The following is a 25,348-nucleotide window of genomic DNA, read 5'->3' as shown; positions in this document are numbered from 1 at the left end:
CGAGAGAAGACAAATGCGAGGACGTCGGGCCTGCCTCCTAAGCGGATCTCTTGGCGGACTCTCCCTCGGTTTTGTCGCGACCTGTGCCCCTAGACGAAGTAGCTCCACTCGCGTAGTTTTCTAAATGCGGTGCAAAATTCCTAAGCAGGGAGCAGTCGATGCGGCTCTTTGCAGGATTCGTTTCCAATTTAAATCGGAGCGCCGACGCTGGGCGTCGGTTCTCAGAGGCCAGGTTTAAGGTCGCGACTCCTCCGAGTCGATATCGAGGCCGAGTGGCTCGTAGAGAGGAAGCGAAGATGACAGAAAGTTCGGCCGGTTATATTCCCGAAAGCGGCACCTCCGGGACCCCTTGGCCCTCGGGAGCTCGCAATTTAGAAACTTTCCCGGCGGGACAAAAGATTGCCGGGGAATTTTTAACGCGGTGTTCGCTTTTTATGTATCCGCCACCGCGGGACCGAGAAGACCCCGTCGCGGCTCGCGTCGCGCCAGAAAGTTCAGCGCCAAATTAACGGTGGAAAAATGACTGCCATTACCCCACCCCGCTCGGCGGGAAAAGGGCGAGGGGAGGCCACGATTTCCGGGGGTGTTCCTAATTGTAAGTGCCGCTCCGACTGCTCCAATTTGACCATCTTATGGCGAACCGCGGACCGAAGCGAAAGCGAGATCTCCCGCGTCGGCTCTTCCGGCTGGGAATTAACAATTAAGCTCGTCCTGTCGCTGCGACGGCGTTAATTGTTATTAACGCGAGGGCCCCTCGGGTCGCGATCGCGCAAAGTTAGAAACTGCCTTTTCGGACTATTCGCCGACGACGCCTAAGTACTCATAGCGAAGGAGCTCGAAAAGAGGGGCAGTGGTCCAGACCGGGAGGGAATAACTAACCCGAGGGAAGTTGCCGCTTCGAGTTTGGCGGGAAGACGCTCCCTCCAGAGGAAAGTGGTGTCATTCGAATCCGATATCGGTATTCGTTCGGTGAATGTTTACCGTTTATCCCGCAGGGCCAATCCCCGAGTTTTCTCAGCGATCTCGTCATCACGGTGCCAAGTTAATTCCCCCGACGCGGCATCGGGCGAAATTTAAAGGCTGACGTCACGGCGCATTACGACGGAAGGCACTTTGCATTAAGGAGCTTCGGAGCCCGCCGGGCCGAGGCTCGGAGGAAGAGGGAGGATCGAGTCGGGGGAAAAAAATGAACCGCGGAAGGAGAGATTATTTTATTTCCTATTTCTCACGCCTCTCATTCATATTCATGTCCGTGTCCGGGCACTTCGTCTTCGGCCGCGTGCTCCTCGCGGCGGCGAATAACTTTTCTAACGCTCCCAGCCGGGATTCGCGTCGTTTCCGCGGGGTCTTAGCCGACGTTGCTCGGTGGAATCCCGCGAATCAATTCGCGGGGACTCGTTTCCCAAAACGGCGGGGGGAGCGACCGTAAATAAGGGGAAAACGGTGCGAGCGGAATGGCGGGGGCGTTTCCATTCCTTGGGAAAATCTCCGCAGCGAACGAGAGCCCAAGGTGCACCGTTGAGATCTCAAATTACCTGTAAATTTGTAGAACCAAAGTCTATTTGTCCAGGAGGAATGTACCGGAGTACAATTCTTCTTGAATAAATACGACTTGGCTCCTGACTCCTCCAGTGACTCCTGCCTTTGAACTCGGCCCGAGGGATGGATGTTAAAATTACCTAGGGATAGGAATCTCTCAAAGAGGGGCGCACTTCACCAGGCTTCGTTAAATAACAAATTACCCTATGGAAAAGATCTGACGGAACGTCCTCTTTTCCTGGTTCGATCGCCCAACGACCGACTGCAATATCCTTAAAAAAAAAACCTTGTGCTATTAACACCCCTAAATTCACGTTTTCGCGTCAAGTAAGGCCAGTTCCATTGCGAGGATAATTTCTTGCCATTCGTTACCGTACTTTATCGGTGTTTCTGTGCCGCAATTAGTCCGCGCAACGTTTCCTTGGGTCTTATCCGCGACGAGTACTTTACGTTTCCTCCTCGGGGGACTCTCTTCGGGGACGAGAGGACGTCGTTAATTACGATCCGATAGCGTTACTCGTCGCGTAAGAAGTACCGGGTCTTGATTATCGCGTTGACGTGTAACTCCTTAAACAATGCCATCTCCTCCGTTATCCCACGGTCCCGTTTGCCAAGTCAGATTAACGGAGCAATTCGCGTGATTAACGCATAACCGGGTCGCGACCATCACGTTATTCATCAGCGTCGCGGCGGTGATAATCCTTACCGAGCGTTTTGACAGCGACGTAAATTTCCCGTCCTCCTGTCATCGGGATTGACCATTGCGAATGTGTCCGTAACGTCGACCCCTCCTCACCGCGGTTCACCTGTCCTGCTACGCCGCACATTGTCACGTCAGATTACCGTTAAACCAGCTCTTCCCTCTAATTAATGTACGATTCATTCGGCATGTCGGTCGGTCGCGAAAGATCTACAAATATTAACATCTCCACCGGAATACGGGGACTTTAAAATAGAGTGACCCATTTTGCAAGACCAGAAAATATCCCGAAATCGACGTTTCGCGTGATTTCATTCGGTTCGCGCGTTTACACGGAAAGGAAATCGAATCCAGACAGCACGAAGAGGGCGAATGTCGCGGTGAAATACCGACCGATAGACGTATCGATCGGAGGACGAAGAAGTACAAAGGAGCACTTGGGATCATCGCGTGCTTAAAGTCAGCCGCGCAGGAATGGCCGACCCAGCCCCGGGCTAGACAAAGCCTCGGCAAAGAGAATCCCTCGAGTCGCAGGGATCGGAATGCTTGTTCCGGCTTTTATGCCGTCAAATACTTTAAGCTGCGACATCTACTAATTTGACTGCGAAAGCTACGACGCTCGGTCGCGAACTCGAGGGCCCCCCGATAAAAGCCACCGTCACCTTAATTCGAAGCGTCCGGATATGACGAAGATGATCGTCTCACCGCACGAAGCCGGTGAGTATTCGAATTTCAAAAGAGTAAAGCTCTGGAAACGTAACCTAGCTGGCCGAACGAGTACGCTTGAGATTACGGAAACCCGTATTCCCTTTGCAAACCAGAAAAGCGGTGGAAGATGAGAGTTGGGGGTTAAGTTAAGTACGGGATGAGTGGCTCGAGTAATTGGACATTGACTATTCGGTCAAGTTCAACGAAAGTTTATGGAGCGAGATTCTTTCGAAACTACTCTGGAAATATTTGCCGTTAAACAGTGGGAATCGTGTTACGTTGGTATGGACCGGGAGCAAGGAATTCATGGAGATGACCTGTGTATCGCACTGGTGAAGGGTGAAAGATGATAGCGGTGGTCTGTTGACCCGATAATCAGTATTAACATGATTGATAACTGGGACATTTGTATTACAATTGGGCAAATTACAACCAAGCTGCGGATCCAAACGCTTGTATATTCATCTCATGACTAATTCACCGCATCTGATAACCCCTGTGTGGAATAATTATCACCTTCTGACCTAGGCTCGTGGAGCACCGAGAGTGTGGGAGGATGTACATTTTTTCGACGAGGCACATTTTTTTCGGCTCCTCTATAGATAGATGGTTTTCATACATTATACGAAAATCCCGAGAGAAAAAATCCGACGAATGACAATTGTGGAATGGCTAATCGCATCTGACTTGTCTGCGACGGAACGACGCACGGTCGTCAGCCAGCCAAGTTATATATGCATTTTACGCGGCCACTACTCAAAACGGCCCTTTTGACGACTTGGTCGGTGCAGTCGTTAAAGCGGCACCGCAAAATCCCAGGAGCAGTCGGTGCAGAACCAAGCTAATGGGGAGAAATCAAAATCGGCGGATCCGCAAATTGTTCTCCGAGATCAAAAACGTTCGAAAGCCGAAATCGCGCCGTCTCTTCCAAAGTCGTCCCTCGGCGATACAAATTTTTTGCGTTCACTATTCGAACTATTTTAGGTGTATCGATTTCCAACTCACTGTTACCGTAGTCGTCCGCAAACGAGTTATCCAGGGGTGGCACATGGTGGGTCGCCGTCCTCCCATGGATCTCCAGATTCCTTGTACGCCGACCTGGAATCATGATTGGAAAAAGCGTTATCCCTGTACACTTCGACGTCCCACTATCCTACTGCGTTTTTTCATCCACGAGTTTGTAATTGAATACTTCCCCTGCAAAATGAGACATTTTTCACGGATTATTTAGCCGAAAAAAAAAAATGTCCCGAAAGAATCTCGTTTCGGAGGCCTTCCTCTGGCGCACTTGGCCAAATCCGTATGTACGTTCGTGCACGTACAGCGTGTTTCTCGGATCCTCTCGCTCGATCCCTCTTCCTGTCCTTTTCGTCGCGGTCTGCCGCCCGCCATTTTCCCGCCTGCCAAATCCCCACAATTTCGTGGAGAAAAATCCGAATTTCATTCTCCGCGCTCCTCGGCTGCGATGTAAATTGAGAGCCCCGGCAGTTTTTTCGCCGAAGCGGAGACACGCGAGATATTGAGTGTAATGTGTCAAAGAGTCGTTTTTAAAAAGGGAAAACTGAAAAACCCCGGCGTTGCGCACCGGATCCGGGCCGCAAAGGGGAGAGCATTAGGCTCCCGGAATTGCGGCGTATATTTTCTCCTACGTGGTACGATGACGATTCATTGGGAAACTTTTTCAAGGATAATTAGAAGGATGCCAAAGCCCCGCTGCGTGAAATTTCAGGTGTACGGGAACCTCCGTGATTCCGCGATCCATGCTTCCTTCCGGCCGCCACGCTCTACCGCTTCCCTAGGCAATAAGTGCAATTCTTTCCCCTCCCGGGATAGGGTGGAGCGTGTCAAAGGATCATTTCAAAAAACGAAATATTCATCCCCGATACGCCTTACTTACCGCGCTCGAGAGGCGAAGAAACGACCACTCGAGATCTCGAGATCGTTTGATCTTTTCCATTGGAGGAGGCCCACTTTTGAGTAAGTGCTCCTCCGCTCCGGACTCGTCCTCGCGCGGCACGCACTCCGGCAAAGTAGGCACCGACTGTGATTTCTCTCGGCAACGCGTGCCACGCCGCGCGTAAAGCGTAATACTTTCGAGGACACGGCTCGGGACGCGTTAAAGCGTCGTATTTATGGCGGGAATATATCATGACAAATGGAACCGTTAGGCGCGACTAGTCGTGAAACATTGGCCGCACCGGATCCCGTACTTTCGGAAACTGCGAGATCGACGCACTCGAGGTCGACGTCGTTTCCGCCTGCGGAGGACCGACTCGTGGCCGCGATTCGCTAACGAGTCGCGGCGGTGTTGCGCATCGCTGGATAACGATGATCGCATTGTTGGAGGGGCGGCCTCCGTCAGGGATTACCGATGATCTCGGCTCATCGGGAAGTAGGGTCGGGCCCGACCGGGGGTCCTCGTCGAAGCGGAGAGAGGGCGTAACGAGGTCGATTAAACGGACTAAGACGCGGTACGCGACCACATGAGGTATCGTCGGGGCCGAAACGGATCCGAGGGTTGCCGGTAACCCGTCCGTGTCCGTCGTGCCTGCCAAGTCCGCTCGAATTACGCTCGCCGGCTCGCTCGTCCAAAATAATTCAATCCGGCCGGAGGATAAATTCGGACCTCTTTGAATTCGCGGCTGCACGACGGTACGTGCGACTCGCGAGGGGGACGCGCGCCGTCCGTTGGACCGACGGAAAGGTAGACCGACGCGTGACCGGAGCGACAACTACCGGGAGTGGTCACCGCGCTCCGGCAAACGGTCGTCTGCACTTTTCAAGGGGCGGGCCTCTGTATTCCGACCCGTGCTTTCAATTTTCCAGGCCCGGACTCGCGCGATTCAATTCCTTCCGCGGACCGCGGCTACTCCACCTGGCCGCCAACTTTCGGGGAAGCCTCTCCAGGTCGATGATTAAAAGCGCCGCGGATGGGCGTCTGCCCTCGCACCCACTGCGCCCGGCCGATGGAGCCATCGGGTGATTTCGCTCGACTGTCACTAAGGAGGGATTCCCAAGATGAATTTAGAGATCTCCTCTCGGGATGAAAGGTGACTTCGAGGATGCGTCCTTGGCGGATAGTCTGTATCGTAGCGATAACCCGTCGCGTAACCCTCGGAATATGCGGAACCACTGGTCGAGGCTTACGACGTGCTCGAGGGTTAACGAGGGTTCGGAACTCCCACCCCTCGTTAAGGACTGTTACGCCTCGACGTGTAAGGGCGTACCTCGTAAGGAAACCGCTCCTGCAAGCAGCCGGACTTGTCCACCGTGATTAAAAAATAACGGGTTATAAATTATTCCTCGACCCCCCCAACTGAGGATGCAACGAGGAAATCCCAGAAAAATCCAATCGCGTTTCCTACGTCTCTGCAGCGCCACAAGGAGGAGCTTATTTATTTATATGCCATTAAATTCGAAGAACACCATTTCTTTCCCCGAGTCGTCGGCCCCCGCAGTCGTCCTGCCGAGAACAAGGCCAGGGATGACGGAGGACTCCCCGGCGAGGGGCGCCGCCGTCGGCCGTCGGCTGTCTTGTCCGACTTTTTGTCACTTCGTGTAACCCTCGCAAGGTTTACGTCGATTTATCTTCACACGCGGACGAGCGACGGATCGCGGATGTTCCTTCGAAGGCGCGGCCCTCTTTTGCTCTATTAATCACATCCATGAACCACCGCGGAGGTGGCAGGACAGCCGAGGCTCCCCAGGGATGGAGGGACCGATTGTTTACCAACCACCTACCAGATATCGGCGTGTTTCTTCGTGGGGGAAATACGAGAGTCCAAACAAGCCACTAAGGGTTGTCACGTGTTTTTCTCAGTCGTCAACCCTTCCAACGCCGAGGATCGCGAACGCGCAAGGGTCGTTCGGAAGGGCGTCGTTTCCGACACTTTTACCGTTCGCCGGTATTAATCGATCGTGCCACCAAACCGCAAGAGCCCACGCGGGGTCACGCGGGATTCCTTGTATTAAAAGTGGAAATACGAGGTTCCGGGCGACACCTCCTCCCCTACCCCTCGAGCCTCCACTCGAGCCGAGAGAATTCCGTCTTCTCGCGAAATTCCCTTGCGCTCCGCCGCGCCGCCGAGAATTCCTCGAGGGGCCCAAGAATTATGCCGCAGCCTCGGTTAAGTAGGTCTTAAGACTCCGGGAGGTTTCTTCAGATTTTTATTGTGCATTATGTGCTCCGCTCTATTTAATGGCTCGCAACCGCACGAAATTCTCGGGGGACGCGCCGGCGCGAACTTCCAGCCCGGCAGCCCCTAATATAGGTGTATACTCTCCGAGGGGTGTTTTACCCCGAGTTGGTTCGTTCCGGTCTGTCGCGCTATTTTTCCGCTCGGCTCTTCAACTAATTTAACTAATGTAGGCAGCACAGGTACCGCGGTGAAATTCCATTACCTATGAGACTTCTCCCTCGGTGCTCGATCGACCAACCGGCGGCTCGGTCGAGGCAGTCCGCGGAAATTCGGAACGCGGTGGACTCCTTTCGTGACATCACGGAAACCCGATCGACTTTTTCGGGGGAGCCTCGATGGGATTAATTACCTGAAACGGGATGTAAAACCGCCCTCCGCGCGCACCTTCGTCTACCTCCACCCACCGATTCGATCAAAATAAATGGTTTAATAATTTTGGATACCCGCCCAAGGCAGTGCGACTCGAGTACCGAAATCAATCCGCAGCGGGCACCGCTAACGAGAGATTACGCCGCGGCGCGGCGCGATTACGCGATGTTTGCGCCAGACGCAAAATCTCTTTCGGGGGGTGAACAGAGGCTTTTGCCGCGTCGAGAGAAAAACTCTTGTCGAGGGAGTCCAACGAGTCGAAACGAATTTTCCACTTTTACCGCAGGTTCGGGCGCCCTACCAGCCGCGGCTGCCAATCAGCGCCGGCACGCCCGACCCATCGACGGCGGTTTCGACTCCCTTCTCGAGCCTGCGATTTTCGAATCCGCGATTTCGCCGTCGCGCGCGCAGCTCGCCGTTTCTGCCTCTTTTGCATCCGATTTTACATCCACCGGCGGAGATTGCACGGAACTCGGCGTTTACTCGAGTCTGTCGTGGTCGGCGGAGAAGCGATCCGAAGGGGACAGGAGTTCTCGCAAGGAGGCAATTACACGGTGGGTTACCCGCGCCTCGGCCGGGGGAAGGGGGTGAAGCGTTTCCGTCGGCGGACTCCTTATTTCCTCCCATTATGGTCGGTGACCAAATAAAGTATGGATGAAAGTAACGGAGTTTGCCACTAAGCACGGCGCAACAGAGGGCGGTGGTTTCCAGGGGGACGGGGGTGAGTTCGCAAGTTCGGAGCCGCGGGAAGTTCGTATCCGAGAATCGCCAGTTCCGAGTTCGCACATGCAACCCCTCCAGTCGAGGAGACCGACCCTCGCGTCCCCTTCGCTCCCTCGCGACGTTTCCACTTCTGGCAAGCGCCGTTGGCTCGCGTTTCCCTCAAATGAAAACTTAACGTGGGCCCAACTTTTCCGCATTAAGGCACAACCCTGATCGCGCACCGCTCTTGGTCCGAGGGTGCCCACTGCAACTCGCGCAACAAAAAAGGAGTAACGCTGCATGCACATGGTACATGCATTTATGATAACGACCCCTTATTGGGAAGCTCCGACGAGGAGTACCCCCAATAAGCCCGGTCGACCCTTGGGTTCTCCAAGCCCGGTTCGAGTAATCGAATCCGCGGTACAGGGCGAACTAACCAGCTTCATTGAAACAAAACTGCTACTTTTTTGGTCCGACCAGACAGCTCCGCGTTTCGAGCCGCCTCCGGCCAGGATCGGGAAACTGCCAAGTGCTCTAATTTCGTTTATTACTTAATCCTCGTCCCCAATCCAGGACTCCTTTACGAGCGTCTGCTTCCGCCAAGTCGGGGGTTCGTTTTTTCGAACCCTGACGTATTTACGAGCCGAAGCTGCGATCATTAATAAGTGCCTTCCTCGGATCCAGGGATGTCGATACTCTCTCAGGGAAGGAAATACATATTCGAGTAGTTTCGATATCTTACTACCGCTTGGAAACCGCCTCCAGTATCGGATGCATTTAAAAAGTTCAAACCGGGTCGTGAACCCCGCCTCTTACTCGCAGGTGCTCGATGTCGCCACTTTCTCTAACCAAACCGCGATTTTGCACCCGGGCCGTTTCCGCGCTTATGAGGAATCGCGCGTTTCCATATTCCCGGGAAATCTGACCACTAAGCCTCCGACCGTGATTCTCTCCCTGGGTCGCTAATCTTTAACACCCCATTTCGGTTCTTTTAACCTCTCGCAATATACGAAGCTTAGGCGCAACGAGAGCCCAGAGCTATACGAGCCGCGAGGAGATTCCCCGCATTACCGATCCCTGAAAGGAAATACGGCAACTTCCGGTGGAAGTTGTTCAAAAGGCCGGAACAGATAGCTCTCGCTCGGCGAAAAGTCATCGGGTTCGGGAATTCGGGAACTCGGGAACCCGGGAACCCGACCTCTAGTCGCGCTGCGCCGCAATAACGGGGAGCCCTCCACTCGCGTTTACGTTTATCTTCGACAAATGCGGATGGTTGGTCTCGGGGAAAAGTGAAAACAAAAACGTGAATACTGCAGTCGGTCGATAGCGGCGATCCGGCCCCGTTAAAACGGGATTCCTCGTCAGCATCTGTACGTGCGCTCGTCGAGCGGGATCGCACCAGGTCGGGGGGAAATCGGCTGTTGGCGTGCGCTCCGCCAGGAACACCGTGTCGGCTTAAAGATAACTCTTTTACCGGGATTACGGGAGCGGACCGATGCAAAAATCGGGAGCCGCGCTAAGCCCCCGCCGTCCGCTTGCAGGCGAAATTGCTCGAGGTCGGAACAACCGGTAGAACAACGGCGGCATTATCGGCGTCGCCAATCGTTGCCATCCGGTTGAACGAATCGGTCCAAGGGCCGATGGTATGAATTCCTGCGGGAAAGGTTTCAATCGCGGAAACCTCCACAAAAATGATGTCTCGTAACGATACAGAGAACCGCTCGGATCGTTGGAAAAGGGTTCGTCGATTATTTCGTACGATGGGTTGTGGAGCGAGGGGGTGAAGAGAAGGGGATTATTCGGTCGACCTCGATTTCAGGGCGCACTCTCGCTTTTCCGCGCATCGGCGAAGCTGCACCTTTCGCAAGGCGACGAATTCCAAACGGTCCGGAATCGCGCGAATTCCACGTTCGAGAGAGTTTCAATGTATTTCCGCAGCTGTGAGCCATTACGGTCGATGTTAACTCGCTGCGATCTGTGCTCGCCGGCGAGTACGTAGACCGCGTGCCATTTCTGCCGAAGTGTGGACACGCGAGGAACATGCCTCGTTCGATGTACCCTCCCGATACTCGACCGATTGACCCGATGAATCGGTAGACTCGCGGGCCGCGCTACGATGCATCTTTCAGTTGAAATATGTCGACGCGTGACTCTCTATGCGAGATATACGAGTAAATGGAAACACGGCTGGCGGAAGCTCGATACGCGTCTCCGGCATAAATTTATTAACCCAGTTTGATGATCTCGGGGGAATATAAAGTATCCTAAGAAAGGGAATAGGCAGTTTAAATCCGGACATTAGCGAAGGCGCGAAATAAACGGGAGAAAAAGTTGAGAAGGGAATGGCTTTCGACGTGACCAAAGGCCGAAAGGTCGACGATTTATCGTCGAAAGTCGGGGCGACTCGTTACACAGCTCGACGGTGGCATTTGTCCAACCCACGGATTACATAGCGAAATATCCGCGGCACGGTCTATTGAAAGAGTACAGTTTAAAGAGCGTCCACCGGGCGGTCGATCGATCGTTTAATGATCGACATCGGCGCCGAACGAAATAAAGTACGACCTCGTCGAGCACCGTGCAATCCGAATGGCAATTGAATTGCGGCGATGTCCCGCACGGCCTTCCGCAATATTCTCCACGAGCAATCGTCCTCCGGAGACCATCCGATACGTTCGCACCGCTTCCAATGACATTTACATTTATATTGACACGACCCAGGATTGCGAACAACGCCGTCAGTCGATCGGACCGTTTGCGTACCGGGAAAAGAGAGCCCACACTAATTTTTGCTCCGCAAGTCCGCACCTAGACAACCTCGTGAAGGGAGGTTTGCTTTTCGTAGCAGACGTTAACGAGCGAACTAGTTCTGATATTCTAATTAAGTTAGGATCCCCCACCCGGCCGGTCTCTGTCCACCCTGTATAGATGGGATTTCGAGGAAGAGATTTTATCCGGAAAAAAAAAGGAAAGCGGAGAGGACGTTCGCGATGTCGACGCCGCGAGGCGCGAGCAAATTCGTCTCACGTATTTCCTCGCTCCGGAGGGTGCAAGCCAGCATGCTTTGCAATTTATCCTATATGACGCGCTATTAAGACGGGATTCGGGGCCAATTCGACCGAAGTTTCCCCCTGAGGACGCGATAAGTCCTCTTCTCGTCGGAACGTCGCCGGAGCTAACGAGTTCCCGAGCTCTCTCGTGCTTTTTCCGCCTTCGCGACGTTAAACACGTTACTTATTGAAAGCGTTGCTAGTCGACGGCGGTCTCGAGCGATTGTCTTCCGGGTGGAGTCGTTAATACAGTCCGCACCTTCCGAAAAACTTATCCGCCGCGAAAAATGTCGATTCAGGCTGTGTCGATGGCAGCACCGGCAAAGGAGCGTTCTCCCGTGGTCGGTAAATTTCGAGGTACATTTCCTCGGGTTGTTCAGGCCGAGCGACGGTGCGGCGTACGTCGCTCGTCGAGCGTGCAAAACGCGCCGGTCGTGGCAGTCGGGCTTACAAAGGACCGAGCACGACCTCTGTGCCCGGTCCCGACTCATAAGAAGGCTGCCTCAAACGGGTTTCATTATTCCGCCGGAGGAGTGCATGAAAATCCGTTCTCGGGTCGTGGGTATGCACGAATCCCGAGGCGTTCGCGTCCAAAGAGCCCCGACTCGACGGAAGACGAAACGCGATGTCAGAAGGAGGGATACGGAGACGGAGAGAAACGCGCCCCTTTCTCTGCTCTCCAATTCCGGGATATTTCTCTTTACCCGGAACCGACGTGATTTCGAGTCGCCTCCACGATTTTCCGATCCATGATCGGCGGGCGATCGCCGCAGGCTTGACCGCACCGAAGGCTAAATGTGGGTGACCGTTTTCGGTATGCGACCAAAGACTGGCGGAAGCGCAAACTCCCTTTTTAGAGGACCGTGTCACCTGCTACTGCGCGGAACTTGCGACCCTCGAATTTAGACCTCGGACTGGGCTGGGGTATTTTGTTGCTTGCGTTCGTGACTTCGTTCTTGCACCGATTCGTGCACGTTCCGGTCGGTCCGGGACTGCGGGGGAGGCCGTGAAAGGCGCCGCGCGTATCCGCTGACGAGGCTTTTCGGGGATACGGGAATCCGTGGATCAAGGTGACCTGGAAGCGGCGGAGTGGCAAGAACCCGAAACGGGACTGCGGGAGGGCTGGACCATGCCGGGGAATCGGCCAACTGGAAAACGGGACATAGCCGGGAGATTGCCCTATCGTGCACCCACTTGTTTCCACCTGACTCATATATATAAATCCGATCCCGGCTTCTTTTGTGCCGGCTGAACGCCCGCGCTTGGCGGATCGGCCCGAATGAACTCAAACGAGTGGCCCTTTCGACTCCTTCCTCAAGGAGAACTCTGGGTACAGGGGAAGAAAATGATCGATGCGTCCCATCGTAGTGGTCACCCGTCACTTCGGGAAGATGACGGCCGTTCGCTCGTTGCGACGGAACGGGAAGTGGGTCCGCACCCCGTGAACTCGTTCCGCCCACTCGAGCTCGGATGTCGGATTGCCGGTGCAGGAACGGCGAGCGCGAGAAACGGAAGCCCGAGCTACCCGGCGGGGGTTTCACGAGGACCGCGAGAATACTTCGCTTCGTTGATTAAAACTCCCCGGTTGTACTTGAGGCGGGCACGGTAGAGGAAAGTGGAAAACTGGAAAAATGGAGCAATGGTCATCACCTGGGCTCGTCCCCGGAATGGGGAAAAGTTGCGGTTGCGCGTCGTCCGCTCTCGTTAGGGAATCGCCGGGATTAGGAGGGGCGGCGAGGCAAAGTTTCTTTCAGGAAACGCCTCCTGTCGATCCGATGTCGAGCTTCGGGACCCGAAGAGTGGCGAACGAGCAACGTCGGTGACAATAACGATGTTTTCCTCGAGCAAGGGTGGACGAATTTGCGGTTCGTGAATGCCTTTAATCAACGACGCCCTTTCCCCGGTTTCGCAGATATCAGGTTCTAAGGGCCGGCGATCGAGATGGCCGGGATTGTCCGCTGCGGGTGACGAGGGCGAAGACGTTTCCCATAAGTAACCGCGAAAGTCGAGGAATTTCACCCTTCGCGATCCCGGCTATTGGTACGGACGGTTGCTCGCGCTAGTGGCTGCGGCCACGGGAACTATATGTTCCGGCGAAGCAGTATGCCACAAATCAATGGTGTCCGAAGTTTCCCGTAGCCCCAAGGCGTTACGCGGTAGCGCGTAATTAACCCTTAACCCGTGCCTCGGCGATTTTCTAGCTAGACCGCCCCCGTCCCGGCCACCCGCTCGCACATCCGGCGTTCCTCGATAAAGCGGAATCGTGACAAATCGAATTATCGGCCGGCGTCCGCTTCTGCCGGCCGGATGGCCGATGGAAACGCGAGCTTAACTCGAATTTCGTGGTCGCCGAGGGAGCGAAAGAGCGAAATTAGATTGGCCAGGCGCGTTAACGCGAATTAGTCGCCCAAGCGAGGTCGGACCTTTATTTTACTTCGAATTCGGAGGGTTAGCATCCGCGGACTCATCCGCCGACTGCTTCAATTTTTTTCCCCTGCGCCCGACGCGGCGATATTAATCCCGCATACATCTCGAGATCGATTCCCCGATACGGAACTTGGGGAACGTCGATCCACACGGCCGCTCCGAAAACTTCCGAAAGCTCCGACGAAAGTCAGGATCCTGAACGACCCGGGATCCCTTCGAAGTTCGAGGAGGGCGCGATACTTTAGGGGCTTTGGTCTTTCGGGAATTTGACACGTTCGCGCGTTCTGGGTGCGCCGGGGCCAGGACTGATCCCGAAAGTACCCGCGAATACGAGGGAGTTCCATTATCTTCCGGGGGGTGAATCCGTCGCGTTCTATGCGAACTCGTCGGACTCCGGGAAATGTCTTCGGCGATTCGACGATCGCGGGTGTTCCTTCCGTTCGCGAGAACCGAAAGTCTCGAATTGTTCGATGCTTTCCAAGAGCTGTTTGAGCGAAAGTCCGGAGTGGTGGAAACGTCGGAGGCGGAAAAATGGCCGATCCTTGCCTAAATCGAGCTCAAGGCGGAAGTCCGTTGGGTGTGCCGGACCGCGGTCGGGTGGTCTGGCTCCCTGGCGAAATATTCGAGCAATTTGGTGACACTGCCAAGCTTCCGGTGGGTCATTTTATGCCGGTGTTACTCGGGCTTAGTTTTATCGCGGGCGCATTACCCTTCCCGCACCTTTGGCTCTTATACCTATTCTGGATTAATGCCAGGGGTTTCGGCCCCTTTTCCGGTCGGCCCTCTGGTCGCCCTCTTTTTCTTTTCCACCCTCGTCGACGCGGCCGGCGATTCGAACCGTTTCCCTCTCGGCATCGACCAAAGAATTACAAAGTCGAGTGGATTCGTTGCGTTTGCCCGTCGAGCTCGACCGAGTGTCTCTCCTGGCTGTACTGCTCCGATTTTCACGAGTACGGGAACGAGTTGTTCCACGACGCGATCCCGGGATTTTCGGGACACGAGTCACAAGGGGGGTAGTAGTAGCGGAATCTTTGGTCTCTGCTCGCTTCTCGAAATTACCAAAACGGCGAGGCAACTTCGCACCGCGCGGGACTGCAGGATTTTCGGAAAATAATTGAGGGGGTCGCCATAAATCCCGAGTAAACCGGTTCCGTCCACCCAATTTGCTGGCTGCTTATCCGGCTGCGGACTACGGGGCTTAATTGGTTTAGGTTTTCCTCGAAGCCATATTTTACGAGGGCTGCTTGCGGGAACGTCATAAGGATAACGAACCGTCGCCATTCGTCACGATGGCGTAACGCAATTTAGCGTCGCCTCCGCAATCTTCGGGTGTTCCAGGGCCCGCGGCCATCGAACATCCCCCACTGCCGCTGCGATGTTAGGGCTTTCCGATCGAGCGTACGTCCTCGGCGGCTTCTTTTCGCGATTGAAACGTCAAACGAGGGCCGCTTCTTGCACGCAACCCTCCGGAAGCCCCCTGCACTTCCGGTCAGCCGGCGCTCCGCAATTTGCGAAGCAGCGGCCTCCGGCTCGTCTTGGATTCCACGGAAGCCGACTCGGGCCGGCCGAGAAGAGGCGGCTTCCCTTTACGAGTCCCTCGTAAAATCTACGTCGCGCATAATAGGGGCCAACTTTTTTCATATGTGGAGCCCGGTCGCGAGAAATTATTCCGTTTCCGCGAGTCCTCGTCGGAAGGTTCCGCGACTGCCGAGTGGAGGGGAAATCGCTCCGAACTCGCCCGATTCGTGACCAGGCTCCATCGAACTGGACGGGTAGTCGTCGACCCGTGGAAGGACCGACTTTTAAAACTGCACCCGGAACCTTCGCGAGCCGGCTACGGTCCGACCGGTTTCTCGAACGATCCAGTCGTTGATTAAATGGATGTTTGTCATTTTCAAATCGCGAGTGCTTTTTCGCACCGGACCGTCGATGGCGCGCGAAACGCGCGCATCGGGCGAATCGGGCACATCGCCCGTTTCGAGTCTTTCGCCTCGGCGTCCAAACCTCGTCCAGACCTCCCGCGGGGCGTCGATGGACGAGCGGCTCGGAAAACGAGCGTGCATTTCGTCGACGCGTAAACCCGCCGATGCACCGCATTCGCCCGAATTCGCCCGAATTCGCCCGAATTCGCCCGGTTTAATTTGACTATTCGTCAATTTTGGCGCGTGCGCTCGTTACGCCGCGGCCCGCGATCGAGAGGACGATCAGAGATCGATTTTCCGGCCGACCGACAAATATTTTCAAATTTCGACCGGCATGGCCGCTGCGATTCACACGGTCCGACGCGGGTAACGATCACCATGCAATTCTCACATTAAAAATCCTCGCAAACGGATTTCGCATTTTTCATCGAAATTCCTCCCTCTCTTACGATTTTCTTCGTATCGACGTCCCGAAAAATTTCGATGGCTGAACGCATCGCCGAGTGCGCGATGCGTGATTACCGGAAGGATTAAGCTCCATGGGGTTTTTGCTGAAATAGTTTATTAAGCTAAATCCCTTGTACTTGGTTGTATTTAATTGTTGGCACCGGCGCCCTGTATTCGGTATAAGCCCGCCGTTTACGAGCGTGTAATAGGTTTACGTGTCACGCACGTTCGCAAGCGGCAAGCAGCTGATTCATTACCGACATGACGCCACCTGGGCTCTGATGCCGAAAATGGAACACCCGAGTAACCATTTCTCGTGAATCAGCGTCGCAGATTTCTCCAGACTAAGGGACGCATTAACGTTCGCGTATGGGAAATAAATTGGCAGGGAGGGAGGAGCGGCGCCCTCCGTTGCTCTCCTCGATGGTTCGAAAGAATTGTAATTGCCGGCAGACAATAATAAATGAAGTAGCCGTAATTATTTAAGGGATCGCGATATTTTCAAGAGACCCGGTAATCGGGCGCCCCGTTAAACCTCACGATGCGATGGACGATTATCGACGAGATTGTGCGTCCCGAGGCACGTCGCGATGGCGGCGGTCGCGCCGGAAATTGTTTCGCTAAATTAAAATTCCTCGTTTCGATGGGCTACCGGGCGTGCAACAGGCGTCCATCGGTTAAGGCTGAAAGCGGGCTTATAATTAAAAGCCTCGCACGACTAAATGCCGTTTTGCGACGAGCCCGTCGAGGGCTCTAATGAGAATTACTGAACGCAATGTCCGCGCCGAAGCTCCGAGAGATTCGAGTGCTCCGGACCAAAAACCTCGCCGAGGAAAAATGTCGCCAATTTTCTCGGTCTTTTAGCGCTCAAGGTGCGAGACCATCTTCGACCTCGCCCGTTTCTACGTATTTGAAATTTTTGCCCGAAGTTTTGCGGAGAACACAGGAGGCCGACCTTTGCCGATACTCCGGGCAACGACACGTCCGCTAAGGTCCGGGTCCGATGGTAACGTAATACCGCTGGTCGATGTGCCAATATTTGCTTTCCTCGAGATATATGTGTTTTCCCTTTCCTCCGTGAGCCGATCTCTTCGCTTCCTTATCCCGTGCAATCTCGGACATCGGAAGATACGATTGAACGCTCCCGTGAACCAATAGGAGTCGCGAGGCCAAAAGATGATCCGGTCCCCGATCCCTCCGTGAAAATAATTCCCGCATCCGCACGATCGATTTCACGTAAGCATAAATTCGGACTTTCCAATTCCTGGCGAGTTTCCGCGGTCCATTCCGCGGTTCCGCGATTCCACTAGCTCGGGATGACATCCGAGTCGCATGGAAGTTGGAGCCGATCGACGAGAAGACTTATTCGAAGACGAGGGTATCGAGCGGGAGTATCGAACGGTTCGATAGGTTCGGCACGTCCTCGAGCGGAAGTGGGCCGAGCATCTCAATGTCTCTCAATCGATTCGAGTAGTTCAAGTTACAAGGAAGCTCGAGTACCGGGGCTCGAACTTGCCTCAAGCTCTAGAGACAGTTTCAGCATTCGAGAAGACACCTCCGAGCTGATTCCTCGAGGACCCCGATGCACTCTCGCGACGCAACGCCTCGATAACGGGAAAGATTAATTCTTGCGCGACGGAGTTAATATTTTTGACAAACCGCGCACGCCCCTTGGCCTTCCCCCGCTCGGAAGCGACAAGGAGAGCCGACGGAGCCGTTACGCATTTCCGTAGCGCGATGAAATATTCAAATCCGTATCGACACGTGGCACTCGCGCGAGCGCCGGGTGCGGTTTCGTTAGAGCGCGGGCATAATCGATGCACGCAGTGCATCCCGCCGGGAGGGAATCCGCGGTGTGACGCGCGGCGTTAATCGCATAAAAAAATTAATGAATATCTCGTCGAGGGGGCTTTAAAGGGGGAGGCATTAGGGGAGCGGCCGACGCGCGCCCTCGCCAAAGGCCGCCCGCGAGAATGTTTATTCATGCGGTTATTTATTAGTTCGGGCAATCAGCATTAATTAGCGCAATCTGCTACCCGGCGAGGTGCAGCCAACACGGCCGCGGCGATGTTTCAGCGGTGGGCCGCGCGAGGAGCGCGAATCCGGCCGTGCGGAACCGCAGCGCGGATTCCGCATCCTCTAAATCTTTCGGCCCCATAATGCTCGTCGGCCCTCGCAGGTGCCGAGACTACCGCGAGCTCGTTTCTCCAGCTTGCCCGACTTCCCCGTGGAATACCGAATCCTCGAGATGCTACTCGACGAGCGGGTATTAGCATAAATCCAATAGAGGTCCCGGCCATTATGAAAGCGAAATTCTTCTCCGAACCGCCGTAACGCGGGGCGACCGGGATGGAGAAAATCGGAAACGCTGAAAACGGACCGTTGATGGCGGCAGAAAGTGCTAAGTCTCGCGTTGCCAAAATCTCCGGCAACGGACCGTCGCCCTCGGGGCCGAGAATAAAACGCCTCGTATTCGCTGGGGGAAATCGAATTTCCATCTATCTTTCCGTACGTCACGACCCGAGTAAGTCGGAGTCCGCGGCTGGCGCTCGACTAACGAGCTCGATCTTCCGCGCGGGTCAGCTGACAATTATCGCCGGGTCGAATTTGCGATCGTCCGTTGTTTTTTTATTCCGCGTATGCGGAGGATTCCGGACGGACATTGGAGCAAAATCAGATGTGATCGGGACGCGATCATTAAGTCATAGCGATGAATCTAATTACACAAGTATATCGATGTAATTAGCACCGAGAGGAACGTGTTCGACCGGTAGTTATACGTGTTTGCAACCTGGGGAGAGGGAAACCTATTATCGACATCGGGTGTCCGCGGAGTCGTTAAATTTTAAAAAGGGCCGATTACATCGCGACGATTAAATCGACAAGGTATCTAAGTATATAAATGCGGTGGTTTATAGCCGCGAACAGGGGTCGTAATCGTTGGTCCGGAATCGTTCGGTTCGTCGGTCAAGAACGTGGATGTACGTGCACCTAGGAAGTTTTATTGCCACCTCTCGTTTTTGTCAACCCCCGAGGCTTGACCGCTTCTTTCTCTTGGCACTGATATTTCACCCCTCGGAGAGACCGAGAAACACTCGGCCCCCTTGAGCGTCCACGCCCAAACAGCGGGCCGGTTGTGGTTGGCCGCACCGCAGGATTGCCGTTTCCCGGGCATTCCCCTTCATTTTATTCCCGTAATCCCACCGCCATAAATTAGCCCTCCGGACGAAAGTTCGATACGTTAGTTACATTTGCCCACAGTAGCTAACGCACGGAAATAAAATGAGCACAAGTGGTCGGTGCAATCTGCATGAGCGCGCCGGTGCGTGCGAAAAACGTAAAACACGGCCAGGCGCTGATGACAATATTGGGTACCGCGCTATTTTCTCGAGTTTAAGGACGGTAAATGTTATTACCGCGAGGAATAATATGGATAGCCACGAGAAATAGCCTCGTAAACTCTACCGGCGTCCTTAAATTCCCGTAGTAAAATGTGAAACTGTAATTGTCGAATGAATGTCGGAAACGGTTACTTATATTTTTTTTTTTATACTCCACTCGTAGCGAAAGAATTTCAGCCCGCGAGCGGTCCACTTCGAGAGACACATTAATGCAGAAAATCCCGTTAAAGGTGAAATTCGCCAATCGGTAAAGTTGGCGGAATTATTGAAATCGATGGGGCGATTGGCGGCTCGCGTGCGATCGTCGAGCTGCTCCGTGTGCGACTATTGCAGGCAAAACTTCCAGCAATAAAATGCTAGAACAGGAATAAATATGTCCTCGACGAGCAAGTTTATGGACCGGCATGAAGGGCTAAATTTATCGGATATTAATATCGCGGCATGGCGAGTCGAGCTGGCCTTTTTTTCGAGAAGGTAAAACGTACCGTTCCTCGGTCTCTTCCGAGCGCGTCGAATCGCGAGCGGAGACTCCTAGGACGCACAGACCAACCCAGAGGGATAATCGCGCCATCGAAAATCCTGCAGGAAGGCCAACGTAAGAAGCTTCATTTTCAGACACGACCATCTCGGCAAAGCACCGTTCCGGGGGCCATGTACTATGCGTCGTTAGCAAGGGCACGGGTCACCTGTGAGAGCTATAACCTCGGCACTGCCATCGCGTTTGCGGAGTCGTAACGAGCACTGCGTACCCTGCGATTTCGTGCACATTCCCGAGAAAACCGACCAAAAAGGTCAGGGCAACGAGGAAAGCTAAAACCCGTGGGCATCGGAAAACGCTGCGCGACGAGCGTAATGACCCGCTGGGCCTCAATTTTCCATTCCGGATTCGTCGAACTTAGCAACGAAAGTGGGAAATAAAGAGCGGGAGACGGCAACTCGCGAATCCGACCGTTCGGGGCGCATCGATAAGCGCCAACGTCTCGAGACGTCTCCGTTGCAACGAACGCCCCATTCAGAAATTTGTGTCTCCGCGAACCTGTCCGCGGTCGTAACGTTTTCGAAGTCTACTATCCGGGGAGATTTAAACCGGCTCTATCGTTTCCGCGCGTCAGCGCGAATTCGCCTCTTTGGCCAAGGACGAAGCTAACGAGAGCACGACTCACGCGGAATCTCGACTCTTGCTCAAGACAAACGATCTCGCCCGACGTCGCGGCCCGTTTCTTATTATCAATTTCCCTCGCTCCCCCCGACGTTCCATTAACTTCATCGAGCATTGCACGGGATGCTCCAACGAGGCCTCGTTATTTCTTGTTCCTCTGCGTCCGACTCCACCTCTCGTGCCAATCCAAGTAAAAACGTTTAATTCGAAAGGAGAAGGAAGTTATGACACTTCTCGTGTAATCATGGCCAATCACGCGGAGGTACCGAGGGAATCCAAAATCGTTATCCGGCCAACTCGACCGTCTCCGATTTTGAGATTTGCTCGTGACTCGCCCCTTTCGCTCTCCCCGGGGGGCGGTGTCACCTCCTCGAACGGTTAAGAGCCACTCGCTTTGCGCGAACGCGCTTTACTACAGTGCCTCTTTTTTCTCCACCTGTCGAGCGTGTATACCGTGAAAATCTACTCTCGGAGTATTAACCCTCCACCCCCGAGGCTCGTTATTCCACGGCGGCGGATGCGCGGAGGCGGTCGCCGATTCTCTCGCAAAATATCACGTCGGCTCCGATCTCACGAGACCCGCAAAGATCGGATTACGCGAGAGGAATATTTTTGTAAAGCGGAGACGGATCGCCCGTCTACGCGGAGAAAGCGGCCTTGTGGATCCCCGTCGATCCGCTTCAACGCCCACGCTAATCGTACTCGCGATCAAGAGTAAACTAAACTCGAACTGAAACGAATCTCGAGATACTCGAGATTTTTTAATTTAAATGTCCCGACGTGGAAAACGAAAGCGTGCGATCGGGGATCTATTTGCCCCCGGCATGGCGGGCCCTCTCGTGGGTCTGATTTTCAAATCGAATGGGGCCCTAAAGTACGCGTGTATATTATTAATGGGCTTTCCGCGGCATACGGCGGCGCGTACAATGGACCCGACCGAACAATGGCTCGCATCAATTCGGACGAGTCAATCACGACGCCGCGAGCTAATTCCGAGCAAAACTTGCCTCGGGATGGTTTACGGCAGTTAACGGTACATTGTCCGTGCTGGCTTAAAGTCGAGTTCTGCAATGACGATCCCTTTACGTTCGTAACGTTTGCTCGAGTCTCCCCGTGCTGAGAGCACCTGGGTGCGAACGAGATGCGAGTCTCTGGTCGCTTTCGTTTCCAGAGTTTTCGGCAGAGATTCCTCGACAAAGATTCGAGAAGCTCAGCGGAGCCGATCGAGTCGTTGGGAGGCAATTTCGCGCGGAATGGCCATGCTCGTTTTTACGGTGGTTAAGGATACGTTGTCCCCGCAGCCTCGAAGGGGCGTTTACGTTCGCGACACTTAGGGATACACGAAGGCAGGTGCGAACGTGCCGTGAAAGAAGGCGACTGTTCTCGAGTACTTGGGTCGGCGTGAATTGCGAGTGCTCGACTCGCCAGAGCGGTCACTTGGTCCGATTCTCAAGTTGGGCTCCGTCGTGCACCCCAAAGGTACTGAATTCGTTCGGACCACTAAATTTCCGGGGAGATTCCTCGGGACGTTGTGGCTCCTTCCCTCTGCCGTTCTAACCGATGAGCTCGGCCCAAATAAACGGATTTCGTGCCAAGCTAAAGGTCCGCCGGAGTCTCGTTTCATATCTCGTGCAACGCGTTTCGCCCAGCTGGAATTAGATGTCGTAGGGCGGAAGATAGCGTCGTCCACGGCATCGTCCCGACGTCGAAGGGCAGATTACGGAGATGTCGGCGATCTCGGCTAGCAGGGTCGAAGAACCTCGTTTCGACTTCCGCGCACCGTCCAATTTTCCCTTTTCGGGGGATCCGGGGCTCGCCCGAATCCGGAGTTCGAAAGACGCTTGGACCAACCCCTAACACCCTCCAGGAACCCCGAAACTCTGCGAAAGCGGAGACGGGATAAATAATGTAACGGAATCTGGGTTCTCCAGCGAGAGAGACGAGAGAAATCGACGATTTCCGGGAGAATCGCGGATTACCCCCTTACACCTCCGGCATTGTCGGGAAAAGGGTGAGCCGATAGCTATAGTCGCCCAAACCGCGATCGACCATTGACTGCTACCTCCCCGTAAGTCCTTACATTTCCGCAGGCACCTTGCGAGTCTTCCCACCCACGGAGTTCCAAAATTCCTGGAAAGTTGGAGAGGTGTCCCGATTACGCACCCAACCACCGATCGCACATGACGATGCTCTACCTCGCAGTCGACCTCAATAAAAATTAACGTCAATATTAATCCGACCAAGTAGCGGAATATCGTCCCTGACTTAACGTTAAAAAACGGAAAATACTGGACCCTTGTTAAATTGCCCCTGAATTTCTCGCGTCGATGTCGAATCGGGGATTACCGGTCGACGAGGTCAAGTCACTAACCTTCCGCAAGGGATGCGACGAGCACTATGGCGAAAGTGGCTGGTACAAGGCGAACGATGCGTCGGATCAGCGACATCCATCAAGGACTTGACACTCCGCGGTGACAAACGACACCTCGCGCCGGAATCTCGGTGCGGACTGGCAGAGTGGCACGAGGGGCGCCATCGCGCGTCCTCGGGTGGCTCGCATGCGCCGAGCCGAGCCGAGCCGAGCCGAGCCGCTTTCGCGCGTCCCCGCCATGGCGCCTCGAGGGTCGTCCTTCGTAGGGGGTCCTCCGAGATAAAGGCGAGGAGAATAGCGCTTGACCCATGTCTGCTCTGGACACCCTCCTCCACTCCGACAAGATTCGGGAATATTTCACGAAACTTCGAATCTTCTACCCTCGTTCCGCAAAACGCAGCGATTCGACCCTTGTCGCTCGTCAAGACGAGCACGCCGTGTTGGATATTTCCACCCTTACAGATTTTTCTTTTCTTTCTTGAGATTAATCGTTTACGTTCCGTTCCTAACTTGGGCGTTCGACTCCCAGGGAGTGATCTTCAAGTCGCAACATTTGAACATCGATAGGTCATCGGGAATAACAACGTCCGGGGTTGTCGAGTTATGGGGAGTTACCCCAGGTCACGCGGCCTCTTTTACGACTGTGCTTAAAGTTTAAAATACATGGAATACTCGAAGAAATAGGTGGATACGCGTGCGAAGGGGACTTCATTCAACGCCCATATCCATCAATCGGTCACGACCGTCACGTTTCCGGGTTCCCCGTTTATGTATTATATATCCAGACGTTATGAACACCCCTGACCAGGAGAGTCGTGAACGTTTCAAGACCCGCCGTCGTTTGCCAAGTGCTCGTATCTCCCTATTTTCGAAAACCCTCGGCAAAACTCAATGTTCTTTTCCTTCCCACGCAACGATCGAGCACGCTGGTGGAATCTTCGCGTTAATTCCAATTTTTCGGGATTACTCATCCGTTCCTAATTTTGAGCCCGGCCGTATTTCACGGGAGAGAGGTGATACGCGAGAGCGAGACACGATAGAGATAATTTTCTCCCATTCTGACCCATTTCCCCTGTATGGTACCTGTAACCAAGCTCGGGCTCGCGAGGTGCGGCACATAACTATGAATCACAACTTAATCCGATCTGCGTAATCGCATAGATAAGGAAAGCTTCGCTGCTACTCCAAAACACTCCGGGGAGATTTCGCAGCCGCGCAGAAAAACCAGGATCCCGTTATTATTGGATTCGAATTTTCCTGCAATTATTATTTTATTAAATATATGGATGGATTTTGTACTCATAATAGTTTTCCGCAGAATCTACGTGGATACCTTAGCGCTTGGTAGCCATATTAAATTCGATATCACTCATTGACGATCTTGGAAAGATGTCCGACCGTCCCCTGCGCTTCTCGCGGTTCGCGATTGTCGCGATATAATGTTTAGGGCGGGGGATTCTAGAAGTCCGTCAGTAGCGAGGCGTAAAGCTTTTCCGGTGGCCGTAAAAGCGATATCGATCTCAAGGGACGGCTGTATGAGGTTCAGAGCCCGTAGCCGTCTCGGGGCGAGGGTAGAAAGATTATCCACTTCTCTCCGTCGGTAGGTTGGATTAGGTTCGTGATTCGTGGAGGTTGCCGGAACGCGGACTCGTAAGCGTGTAACGAGTACCTTTAGCTTATCTACACCGATCTATCGATCGATGCCCGCGAATAATCGGCTCGTTTTCGAGAAGAGTTCCCCGTCGAATCGCGGCTTTCCTCGAGGCGAAGTCGAGATCGAGAGATCACGATAGAACGGCTGGAACTTCGATTTTAACGTACCGCCGCGGAAATAAGTCTCGCTATCGTACGTGCGCCCCTACCGACTCCGGCTGCCACCTGGATAGTATTCCCGCGGTCTGAACAATTCCATTTTCCGTTTTTAATTTTCACTTACTCTCCTCGTATATTTACCCTCAGTCCCCACGTAAAACGTTGACTTTCTGAATTCCGCTCGGAAAGTTCTACCTCGATCGAAAGTAGAGGGTAAATTAAATTCGGCCAACAAATGGTTAACCGAAGTAAATCACCATTACAGAAGTTAACGCACGTGCCCACAACTGTCTTGACGGAAATTTGAAAATGCAACCCTTCTCTTCTGCATCTCCCAAGACGACTTAGGCGGAAAATTTGGATAATTCAATAACTGCGATCCGCTTAATCCGGACATCTGAAACGCACTTGGCCTTTTTCGCGCGTCGTTTCACGAGTACACGTAGAATATGGCGTTGCACTTTTATTATTTTTTCCGTGGAGCACTTCCGCCTTCCATTCCGCGACTGGCGGCTGTTCGTCTTAGCGGCTGCACGATC

At 53.9% G+C, this 25,348-nt stretch overlaps 1 protein-coding gene across 3 annotated transcripts in view; it reads right to left on the bottom strand.

The window, feature by feature from the left end:
- The window catches only part of LOC105701343 (lachesin), a 41,292-nt gene extending 18,164 nt beyond the window's left edge, over positions 1 to 23,128 (bottom strand). For 2 of the 3 annotated variants that reach the window (XM_012428015.1, XM_012428016.1), the window contains exons 1-2: positions 22,998 to 23,128; positions 3,953 to 4,045 (exon numbers count right to left, since the gene is read on the bottom strand). In XM_012428015.1, the coding sequence (XP_012283438.1) occupies positions 3,953 to 4,045; positions 22,998 to 23,073 (169 nt within the window). In that variant the 5' untranslated portion in view covers positions 23,074 to 23,128. The remainder of the gene's footprint in view (positions 1 to 3,952; positions 4,046 to 22,997) is intronic. The other variant, XM_012428017.1, reaches the window with a different exon arrangement.
- Between the last annotated feature and the right edge of the window lie 2,220 nt (positions 23,129 to 25,348).

This window comes from Orussus abietinus, unplaced genomic scaffold, assembly GCF_000612105.2.
Source record: "Orussus abietinus isolate OABI.00-Male unplaced genomic scaffold, Oabi_2.0 scaffold5, whole genome shotgun sequence".
Taxonomy (NCBI): domain Eukaryota; kingdom Metazoa; phylum Arthropoda; class Insecta; order Hymenoptera; family Orussidae; genus Orussus; species Orussus abietinus.
Note: the sequence above shows the minus strand (reverse complement) of the source record. Positions and strands in the feature narration are given on the sequence as shown.